This window comes from Populus nigra, chromosome 4, assembly GCF_951802175.1.
Source record: "Populus nigra chromosome 4, ddPopNigr1.1, whole genome shotgun sequence".
Taxonomy (NCBI): Eukaryota; Viridiplantae; Streptophyta; class Magnoliopsida; order Malpighiales; family Salicaceae; genus Populus; species Populus nigra.
The window spans coordinates 12,633,590-12,646,019 of NC_084855.1; the positions used below are offsets into that span (position 1 = coordinate 12,633,590).

Genomic DNA, 12,430 nt, shown 5'->3' on the forward strand with positions numbered 1-12,430 from the left:
TTATGAATGGTTAACCATCATGTTTATAAACTTACTGGTTATGAATGTTCCATCTTTTGCTCTTGTACATGTTTATAAACTTGCTGGTTATCCAGCATGATTATTTTTTATCTTAATATATATTTACAATCTGATAAAAAAAATGTAAATCCTATTTGAAAATTCTTAATAAAAATATAAAGGAAAAAAAAACTTATGAATGGTTCCTTCCAATATCAATTGAATCGTGGTCTTTTTATTATTAGGATCATATTGATCTTTTAAATAAATAGTTTCTTTTATTTTTATTATTTTATGATAAATATTTATTAATAATTGATTAATTATGATTGATAAACTTCATCTTACTCTGTAAATAAGTAGTGATAATTACTTTATAAAGAGAAATAGATGTAGAGAGAAAAAAAAAAAAAAAAGAGTGGCTCAAAAAACTAATGTTGAATATAGGTGAAAACATGATTGTCACTTTGGCAAGAACGTGATGGCTCCAAGATGGACACCCTTGGTCGCGTTGTCTATATCCTTCAACTCAGGATAAGATTCGCAATGAACACGAGCTCAAAACGACGATGGATCATCAAGCTCACTCAGGCATTTTAAAGTTCAAATGAATTTTCATTTATTTTGATTTACTCGCAACCAACCAAAATATATATATATTAAATGAAGACAAGTCTCTGGGCTATATGTCCTTCAAAGATTTGTCTCATTATCATTTTCAATAATACACAATCCATAAAAATAACCTATATGGTTGTATAAATAAAAAAAACATTTTAATTAAATTAAAATCTTAAATCTAAATTGAAAAAAAAATAAAAAAAATCTAAAATAGTAGCTTTCGAGTCTAATTTGGGTTTGAAAATAAAAACAAAACCTTGTTTATAAGTTGTTTTTAGATAATTAGTTTTTTAAAACGATATTAAATGTTTTTAAAGTTATATATGTTTTTATTATAATTCACGATGGATTGATTACTTTTCAAGACTTAAATAATTTTTGCAACTAAAGAAATAATTAAAAAAAAAAACCACTTCAGCTTGGTTGTCATTATGTCTATTGTATGACTAACTTGGTTTGTTTAGTCGAAGCGAGGTAAGATGAAACCACAAACGACCACTTCAGCTGCATGATCGATGGAAAATAGACGTAGCCTAATTAAAGGAATATTGCCGAGAGAGAGAGAGAGAGATTATCGCCACAAGTGAAAGGGACAAAAAAGAAAAATAAACGACAGAGAGAGGGGCCAGCCTCCAGCGGAGCATTTTCGTCGCGGTACATACAAATCACCATCCCGCCATGACGTGGCGCGTGAATCCTGCAAGCTGAATTCCTGCCAGTGATACCTCAAGCTTCTACCATAGACAACGCCCCCCCCCCCCCCCCCCTGCCTCTCTCTCTCTCTCTCTCTCTCTCTCTCTCTCTCTATATATATATATATATATATAGAATGACTATATATGTCCTCGTGATTCAATGTTCAAAAAACATTATAATTCCTTCTCTTAATGATCTCACAAAAATTTCAGTTTTCTCAGATCCCACTGCAGATCTCCTTTTTCCCCGGATTTTGAAATCTCAGCAAGAAATTAACCTGATCAACGTTACTTCTGCCATTTATCTGTCAAGGTAATTTTGCCTCAATTCTCCGACATTTTCTTTTTTATTAAAAATTGGTGCGTGCATCGACATTGGCTTGGATGATTTTTTGAGACTAATGATCAAGTTAGAACTTGAATTGAAGTCCTATACTTTCTTGCTGGTTAAATCATTCTTTTGATTTATAGATAATTTCTTGACAAACAGAGCAGTCCAAATTCAAGATTGCAATTAATGGCCGGCAAGCCAATGAAACCAGTTCTCCAAAGACCACCAGGTTACACAGACCCCAACCTCCAGGCAAAACCTGCCCCGAGACCGCTACCCACAAAGGCATTGCTGCCTCCTTCATTCGAACCAAGGAAACGACGGTCCAGGCATTGCCGTCTATGCTTATGCTGCTTAAGCCTCCTCCTTATAATCGCCATTCTCCTGATGATTATCGCAGGAGGTCTTTTTTACCTCTGGTTCGATCCAAAACTCCCCGTTTTCCACCTCCAATCTTTTAAATTCTCCGCTTTTAACATCACCAAGAGATCAGATGGCACGTACCTTACCGCCAAAATGGTTGCAAGAATCGAAGTTAGGAATCCTAATGAAAATATCATCTATCATTTTGGAGAGTCTAAAGTGGAAACGACAGCGGGAGACGACGAGGTTAATTTGGGATCGACGACCTTGCCTGAGTTCACACAGGGAAAAAAGAATACGACTAGTTTGGAAATCGAAACCAGTGTGAACAATGAGCTGATCGAGGATGGAATTGGATCGAAGATTCTTGATCAGTTCACGAGCAAAAAACTGAAGGTGGATATGGATGTGAAAACGAGCATTGGAATTGGTGTTGAAGGGGTGAAGACAGGGTTGCTGGGAGTGGAAGTTGTGTGTGGAGGTGTAACGTTGAAGGAGACCAGTACTGAGATGCCAAGATGTATCATAAGCACGCTTAAATGGTAAGTCTTCTATTTCTTTCAAAGATTTTTATTTTTTTAATTTGTTCGGTGAGAGTTTCGATTCGATGATCTCATGTTTCTTCTACCTTTCCTTCCGTTTTTTTCCTTGGAATGCACAAATTAAACTTTGGGTTTGGTTTAGGATGTGATTAGATGATTGGTAACTTTGAACTTCAAGCATGATATAGGTATAGATTTGAGAAACGATAATGGCCACTTATGTGTGATGATATTTCGGAGCGTTTTGCATCAAGAAAGACCCAATTGTCAGGTCTTAAAGAATTGAAGCCTGATGATCTTCACCTTCCTTGTCTTCTTCCTCCCCACCCACCCTGAAATGGTAAGAAACTGCAAGCTTGTGTACGTTATGACACAGTAGACACAGGGTGAGATGGGGTCAGGAATCTTCACCTGCAGAATGAATTAATCATATTCATATATGTATCGATTGCCTAATTTCACATCTTTGAAGTAGACATTTCATGCGTGTATCGATTAATGAATCGACAATGCTGATTAAGAACATTGTTGCTTCGGGTGCAGGATTATCATCCGATGACAAGAAGTTGTGTGTGCAGGGCTGATGGTAAGAATCAATGAGACTGGAAGTCAAATTAACGAAGCAATTTATGATGGTAGACAAACATATGTACCTTAACCGGATTATATAGCATGCTAATTTTATATTTTTTACATTTACAATTACACAATACATATATATATTTATTATTTATTTACTTATTAGAGGGTTATTATAGGAAGAAGGTGAAGATTAAAGAGTCATATAATACATGAATGGTGGTTCGACCTGGTCAGGTTTTTTATTTGTCTCTGGATCTCTGTTCTCTCTCTCTCTCTCTTCTTTTTGTTCTTCTATGGAAGAATATCCCTCTCGTGATGGAGCTGCAAAGGAGGGTCTTGGATTCCTGATAGCTGACAGGTTGCCATAATTGCGTTGGATTTTTTTTTTTTTTTTACCTGCAAGGAAAAAGAAAAGGAGAAACAGAATCAAAATGAAACGAAGCGTAAGGCGTGAGATGTTAGTTTGCTTTTTCAGAGTTAGGTTAGGAATTTAAAAGGTGGATGGAGGGCTTAGGGTTAGGGGCAACTGTCAGTGTGTCTGCTGCCTAGTTATTGTGCTCCATGACTTCGATTAAGGGCCTCTTTGTTTTTGTATTTTAAAAATATTTTTGATAAAATTTAAATTTTTTTTATTTTTTTATTAACTTCAAATTAATATGGTTTTAGTGTTTTCAAATCATTTTGATGTGCTGATGTCAAAAATGATTTTTAAAAATTAAAAAAATATCATTGACATGCATTTTAGAATGAAAAACTATTTGAAAAGCAACCGCAACCACACTGCCAAACAAATCCTAAGATTTTCCTGCATAGGTTTTAGCATGCAACTAAGGGGGGACGATTTATAGATGTATTTTAAAATGTGATTGTAAAAATATAATATTTTTATCATGATTTAGTTCATGCTTGGAGGTTTACAATGAATTTAAATCAATTTTACTCTTTTTACCCCTGAAAGGTAAATTATATTATTTGGCAATGAATTCTTTTTTCTCTATCCATTTGTGTCCTTTCTTAGCCATAGCATTGCAAATAAGTCTCCTGTCTATTAGGGAGAAGATCACATTTTCTGTTACAAGACTTAGTCATTCACCACGATCTTAGGGCATGAACTTCGTGGGTTGTTATTTGATTTTATCCTGCATTGTAAGGCTATTTATAGCCACTATTTCTATTGAATAAACAGATCAATTACTCCCAGTGTTCTAAGTGCATCAATTTATATTTTCTCAAATATAACATTTGGTATCAGAGCACAAAAGAACTAAACACACCAAAATCATGTCATCGGAAAGTAGTTTTGTTCAGCCTGCCATCCCAAAGCTTGATGGTCACTATGATCACTGGAGTATGCTGATGGAGAATTTCTTACGCTCCAAAAAATACTGGAGCCTTGTGGAGATGGGGATCACTGCAGCAGAAGGAGATGAACCAATAGAGGCGCAGAAGAAATTGCATGAAGAACAGAAATTGAAGGACCTGAAATGCAAGAATTACCTGTTTCAAGCTCTCGACCGATCGATCTTAGAAACCATACTGAAGAAGGACACAGCAAAGGACATCTGGGATTCTTTGAAACAGAAATACCAAGGAACTGCACGTGTGAAACGTGCTCAATTGCAGGCTTTGCGGAAGGAATTTGAGGTACTGCACATGAAGTCTGGTGATTCAGTCAGTGATTATTTTGCAAAAACTCTCATTATTGCTAACAAAATGAGAATTCATGGGGAGCACATGAAAGATGTGGTGATTATTGAGAAAATCCTAAGGTCCATGACTCCGAAATATGACTATGTCGTATGTTCAATCGAGGAGTCCAATGACCTGGACAATCTGTCCATTGACGAACTACAGAGTAGCTTGCTGGTTCATGAACAACGAATCAGTCGTCATGTCATAATGGAAGAACAAGCATTACAGGTCAGTTATGGAGGTCAACAAGGAGGTCGTGATGGGGGACGCAATCCCTATCGTGGCAGAGGAAGAGGAAGAGGAGGAAGAGGCAGAGGCAGAGGCAGGTTTGTCTTTGACAAATCAACAGTAGAATGCTACAATTGTGGTGACTTCGGACATTACCAATGGGAATGTTCCAAGACACCAGGTGATCAGAAGGCACACTATGTAGAGACAAGAGAAGAAATGTTGCTAATGGCACACATTTCTTCTCAGGATGATGCTGCGCAACACATATGGTTTCTTGATTCCGGGTGCAGTAACCATATGTGTGGCAGGAGGGATATATTTTTCGACTTTGACTGCAATTTCAAAGAATCAGTGAAAATGGGGAACAATTCCAGTCTTAGTGTGCATGGTAGAGGACGTATTCGAATAGAAGTTAATGGAATTTACCATGTCATCACAGATGTCTTTTTTGTTCCAGAATTGAAGAACAGTCTTCTAAGCATTGGTCAATTAATGGAGAAGGGACTTGCTGTGACAATGCAGCAGGGCAAATGTAAGATCTTTCATCCTGTGAAAGGTCTAATTATTGAAACTGCGATGACCCACAATCGGTTGTTTACTGTCATTGGTCACTGCAAGTCCACACAAGATCAAGCTTATTTTTCGACCATCAACACTGATCAGGCCACCCTTTGGCACCACCGTTATGGACATCTCAGCTGGAATGGCATCAAAACATTACAACAGAAGAAGATGGTAAATGGGTTACCACCATTCAAAGCAACTCAACAAGTATGCACAGGATGCTTGATCGGCAGACAACACCGAGACCCATTTCCTCGGGAAAGCGTGTGGAGGGCCACTGCAATTCTCCAATTGGTGCACACTGATCTCTGCGGTCCAATTAATCCCAGCTCAAACAGCAATAGAAGGTATATCATAACGTTTATTGACGATTATAGCAGGAAAATCTGGGTTTATTTTTTGGCAGACAAATCAGAAGCTTTTTCAGCCTTCAAGCAATTTAAGGCTCGAGTCGAAAAAGCAACTGGAACTTTCATTCAAAACCTCAGATCAGACCGAGGGGGTGAATTCACCTCAACCGAATTCACAGCCTTCTGCAATGATAATGGCATTCACAAGCAATTGACAGCTCCATATTCGCCCCAACAAAATGGCGTCGCCGAGAGGAAAAACAGGACAATCTTGAATATGGTGAGGAGTTTGTTGCTGGAGAAGCAAATTCCCAAAACCTTTTGGCCCGAAGCCGTTAATTGGGCGGTGCATGTGTTGAATCGCAGCCCCACTCTTGCTATGAAAAATAAAACACCACAGGAGGCATGGGATGGTGTTAAACCATCGGTGGCGCACTTCAGAGTATTCGGCTGTTTGGGGCATGTACATGTTCCAACTCAAAGAAGAATTAAACTTGATACAAAAAGCATCAAGTGTGTTTTTCTGGGGGTAAGCGAAAATTCTAAGGCCTACCGTATGTTTGATCCAATTTCAAATAAAATTATCATTAGCAGGGATGTGGTTTTTGAGGAAGAAAAACAGTGGAATTGGGGAGATCATGGGCAAGAAAAGGAGGCAGATTTCCAGTGGGGAGATCATGGCAGACCGAGAATTGGAGACGAGTGGGAGCCATTTCCAGAACAGGAAGGAAATGGGTTTGCAGTTGCGGAAACAGAGGGGAATGGGTTTGGTAATAACGAAAGGTGTGCTGAGCAAGATGATGGTCAAGTCGAACTGGAGGAGCTTGTGGAAGACCAAGCTGAGCTGGGGGAAAATTCTGAAAATTCTGAGAATTTGATTTTATCTCGAGGAAGAAGAAGAAGACAGCCCCGATGGATGAGAGAATATGAAATGGGAAGTGATTTTGGTGATGCAGACGACGTGAATTTGAATGATGCAGACGACGTGGCAGACGACGTTCACCTGGGAAGAACAGACGACGTGACAGATGACGTGACAGATGACGTTCATTTGGGGAGAGCAGACGACGTGGCAGTCGATTTGCACTTTGGAAATCTGGCATTGTTCACCGACAATGACCCATCATCCTTTGATGATGCCGTGAAAGATGACAAGTGGAGGGTGGCTATGAATGCTGAAATCTGTGCAATAGAGAGAAACCAGACGTGGGAATTAACTGATCTGCCACCGGGGGCTAAAACTGTAGGAGTCAAATGGATTTTTAAAACAAAATTCAATGAGCTCGGGGAGGTTGATAAATATAAAGCACGTCTAGTTGCTAAGGGGTATAGTCAACAATATGGGATTGACTACGCTGAAGTCTTTGCACCCGTGGCACGGTTAGATACGATTGCATGGTAATCTCTCTTGCAGCGCATAAAGGTTGGGACATTTTTCAGCTTGATGTCAAATCCGCTTTCCTGCATGGTGACATTAATGAAGAGGTGTTTGTAGATCAACCTCCAGGCTATGAAAAAAAGGGGCATGAATCAAAAGTTTATCGTCTAAAGAAAGCATTGTATGGACTAAAACAAGCTCCCCGCGCTTGGTATAGTCGCATAGAGTCATACTTTGTGCAAGAAGGCTTCAACAAATGTCCACATGAACATACCTTGTTTATTAAATTTGGAGATGGAGGTAAAATTTTGATCAGTTGTATTTATGTTGATGATCTCATATTTACTGGGAATGATGAAGGTATGTTCAATAAATTCAAGAAATCCATGATGACTGAATTCGACATGACTGATCTTGGAAAAATGAGATATTTTCTAGGCATCGAGGTATTGCAGAAAGATGATGGCATATTTATATGTCAACGCAAATATGCTCATGAAATTCTTGAGAGATTTCATATGGGTCAGTGCAACTCAGTGAAAAATCCAATTATTCCTGGATTTAAACTGACAAGAGATGAAGGAGGAGTTCAAGTCGATAGCACCCTTTACAAGCAAATGGTGGGGAGTCTTATGTACCTTACTGCCACACGTCCTGATTTGATGTTTGCTGTGAGTCTGATCAGTAGGTACATGGAGCACCCCACAGAATCTCATTTTATGGCGGCAAAGAGGATTCTAAGGTATATAAAAGGCACAACCAGTTTCAGGATGTTCTATAAGAAGGGAGGAGTTGCTGAATTGTTCGGTTACACGGACAGTGATTACGCGGGAGATCAAAATGATAGAAAAAGTACTTCTGGTTATGTTTTTATGATGAATTCAACTGCAGTATCCTGGTCTTCAAAGAAACAACCAGTAGTTACCCTTTCTACTACAGAAGCTGAATTTATTGCTGCAGCATCTAGCGCTTGCCAAGTCATCTGGCTGAGGAGAATTCTAAAAAATCTAAATTATACACAGTCCGGACCGACGGTTGTATATTGTGATAATATCTCGGCCATCAAACTTTCAAAAAATCCAGTTATGCATGGACGTAGCAAGCACATCGACATTCGTTTTCATTTTCTCCGTGATCTGGTCAAGGATGAAGTTATAGAACTAACATATTGTTCTACTCATGATCAAATTGCAGATATCATGACTAAACCTTTGAAGATTGAAGCTTTTTTGAAATTACGAGACTTAATGGGTGTTTGTGAATACACTGAATAAACTGCTTGCACATGCAGTTTAAGGGAGGATGATAAAATTAGATGTTGACTTAGCCATAGCATTGCAAATAAGTCTCCTGTCTATTAGGGAGAAGATCACATTTTCTGTTACAAGACTTAGTCATTCACCACGATCTTAGGGCATGAACTTCGTGGGTTGTTATTTGATTTTATCCTGCATTGTAAGGCTATTTATAGCCACTATTTCTATTGAATAAACAGATCAATTACTCCCAGTGTTCTAAGTGCATCAATTTATATTTTCTCAAATATAACATCCTTAATCATGTGTATATTATATTAGTTATAGGTACTGAGTAAATTATATATTTATTAACAAATTACACAACATTTCCTTTACATTAATGGTTTTGTTACCAAATCTAAAATGTTTTATTTATTAGAAAATTACCCGCGTAGATTAGTCAATGCTATGATTACCCACTATAGTTTGAATAATTATCATTTATATCTTGAACTTTGTAAGGTCTCCACCACTTGATATCCTCTTAAAAAAAATTAACAAGTTTTTTTTATTTACAAAATTGTTGTTATTTTATATTTAATTACAAAAGAACCATTAAAGTTTTCCCTCCCTTTAAAATCCGCATTCCTTCCCCCATTGCAAACCCCCCTCCTCTCTCTCGGACAAAAATTCTGCTTTTCCTTTTTCATTTCCTTTCCTCTTTATCAAATTTCATTAACTCATCTGATTAGATTCAACTCGTCGACTCATGGAACCAATTCAACCCCCACCACCACCTTCTCACCCCCTCAGCTTGACCATTAGCTCGCCATCCCCTTCTCTCCCTCCCCAACTCCGACGACTCAAACTCTTTTTTCTTTAAACTCGACCAAATTAATCGAATCAGAAGCGATACCAAAAGCATCATCTACAAAGTCATCCACTATTCAACGAGCTGCCTCTACACTCTGACGGTCATATACAACAACACAAAGACTTCGTATGCAACCAAATTTTCCATGAGAACGAGATCCTTTGTGATGTTAACCACCCTAACGTTGTTAAATGCCACGACATGCTCGAACACAGCGATGAGATTCACAAGCGTCACATACTTGTACAAAAGGAAAATTTTACACAAAGATGAGTTCCTTTATTTTTTTTTAAGTATTTTTCATATGAAAAGGAATAAATTTGATTTTTTAAGTACTTTTTAATGGTTTCAACGTGCTGATATAAAAAATATTAAAAAATTATTTTAATATATTTTCAATTAAAAATTATCTTGAAAATGAAGTGATCCAAAATTTTCATATAACTTTTATATTTTTAATCATCATTTCTAACTTGCATGGGTCAATATTTCTAACTCAATATAAAAAAAGCCTAGCGAGGCTTGGGCCTTTAAGACTAGCCTCGCTTGTTTAGCCTTCTTTTTTTTTTTTAATGCTCAAAAAATACATTATCTGCTCTTAAAAAAACAAAGTAAATGATGTGACATCTACTAGCACAAACTTTTAGCCACCAAAGATTGTTGAAAATTTAGAGTCCAATGTTTGGAACCAAAAACATATATTTTTTCAACTATATAAATTTATTTTCGATCTAAAAACACCCTTAACAAAAATTAAGTCTAATAGAAAAAATTGGAGTCTCAATCTATGTTTTTCTATATGATGAAAGTTTAAAAACTCCTTAAAAACACTCCTTAAAAACATGCAACAATAAAGTGTAAAGAAATTGCATTTAAAGATTATTTGTCCATTAAAATTTTATAGTTTAATATAAATTGTATAATTTGTACCCAATCCAAATTCTCTCTATAAATTAGGTTTTTTCTATTAAAAAAAAACTACACTTTCAAGTGGATTCGAGTAACTTCAATTTCTTTCTCAATCACAATTAATCAAAAGAATTTCGATGAAGTTTCATGGTGATGACTATTTTACTAATTTCATGTATAAAGGGGTTTACCCGAATATATAATTTTCATATGAAGGTTATGATCCACCCGCTCAATAGTCCAATTAATTTGTTGTGCTATCTCAAGATCCATGTGAAAATCGACTATGATTAAAAGGATAAAACAATCAAGCAATTTTAGGAATAAAGAAGATGTTTGCCTTATAGAGGCCGGAATCAACACTTACATGGATCCAATATGTGGAAATGAACAAAATAGCTAAGGCATATTGAAAAATAATTCTTGAAAACTACAATAAAAACAAGAAATTTGTATCCAAGCGTATATCAAGTTCTCTAATGCATCGTTTGTCGACCACTTAACTAGTGGTTAATAAGTTTTGTTCACACTATACCCAAATAAAAAATAGAAATCAAAGTGGTTTCACCTATGAAAACCATGTATTGTTTATATAAAACTCATAAAATTAAATTCATTAAATTTATTATTTTTTAAGCAATGCATTCTGATGTCCTTTAATTTATTATTTTTTAAGATTGCATATAAAAGAATTCAGTATCAATTATTCTTATTTCATCATTGCTCGAAGAAATTGAAAAGCCAGCCAAATAGATGATTGGAAATTCAAAGAAGAAGTGCAAAAAAGCTAGAAATGGATCTCCCACAACTTATTTTCCTTTTACTTAAAGTTCAATCAATTTAGAAAGATGATGTTGTCCTTAGTGACAACAATAAAATGAAGAGACCGGTAACTAGAAAGATAACAGAAAAGCACACTATAAAAGATAAAAATAGCACAGGTTCTCATGCTGAATCGATCTTGATGGATTACAAAGAACATAAAATAAAAATGAAATGTAAAAAGATAGGATTTTTTGAAAAAAAATCATTTGCTTCAGAGGAAGAGAAACATGAAAAAGCAAGGATAGAATGAGATAAGATTGTTATTATGCAAGAAAACCTTTTATTGAAACAATAACAAAAAAAAAGGAGAATAATTTTGATAGATACGACAAACATATATTTAAACTTAATTGAATATCACGAACACTTATTGAATATTATGAGAAGTGTCAAATGGAGATATTAGCTAAACGGCATAATAGTACTTTTAATTAGTATACATTGTTTAAATTTTTAAGTGTATGCATTTTCTTTTTATTATTTTTAATTTCTACCACAATAAAAGAATTATTAAATAATTAGAAAACTCATTAGCATAATTTGAAAGCAATAAATAACATGAAATAACATAGTTGAATACTCATTTTACATATAATTAAAAAATATATCCATAATTATCTATTTTAAATAGCATGGATATTATCACATGGTTTAGCAAGCTAGATAAAATAATTTTATAGCTATTTTAGCTATAAAATAAAGAGAATTGGTATGGACTATGGATGCTCCAACACTCCTTTCCTGAGCCCGTGATTAACTATTATGTTCGCTCGTGTTCTGTGCCAGACGACAGCTATAATAGCCTCAGATTTTTAAACTTAACCATTACGTAGTCTCATCCACGGATCCAACATGTTAAATGTCATTTCATGTTTCGCTAGCAAGGAGACTATAAAATCGTTTCATATTGATAAAGCTATTATTTTTTAAAAATATTTTTATTTTAAAATATTTTAAAATAATATATTTTTTATATTTTAAAATTTATTTTTTATATTAGTATATTAAAATAATTTAAAAACAACTTAAAAATTAATTTCAAAAATATTTTTCATCACAAAAACAAATAGTACCTGTATTATAGTTCTTCCAAAGATAATTGTAATTTTTAAAAAAATTCGCATCACTTTTCACTACTGCCGCAAGAGAACAAGAACAACTGCAATCTCATTGATAACATACTAGCAAACTATAGTTAAATCTATATTAATTAATATTTCTAGAATTATAAATAT

At 35.3% G+C, this 12,430-nt stretch overlaps 1 protein-coding gene across 4 annotated transcripts; it reads left to right on the forward strand.

The window, feature by feature from the left end:
• The first annotated feature begins 1,420 nt into the window (after nucleotides 1-1,420).
• Nucleotides 1,421-3,382, forward strand: LOC133691564 (NDR1/HIN1-like protein 6). Of its 4 annotated transcripts, none has more exons than XM_062112118.1 (3): nucleotides 1,424-1,629; nucleotides 1,812-2,552; nucleotides 3,096-3,382. In XM_062112118.1, the coding sequence occupies exons 1-3, from the start codon at nucleotides 1,451-1,453 to the stop codon at nucleotides 3,109-3,111; spliced, it is 936 nt and encodes a 311-aa protein (XP_061968102.1). In that variant the 5' UTR covers nucleotides 1,424-1,450; the 3' UTR covers nucleotides 3,112-3,382. The 4 variants fall into 4 exon arrangements, with proteins under 4 accessions (XP_061968103.1, XP_061968102.1, XP_061968104.1 ...); XM_062112120.1 differs by having other exon boundaries at nucleotides 1,488-1,629; nucleotides 1,807-2,552; XM_062112121.1 differs by having other exon boundaries at nucleotides 1,500-1,629; nucleotides 1,788-2,552.
• The last annotated feature ends 9,048 nt before the right edge of the window (nucleotides 3,383-12,430 follow it).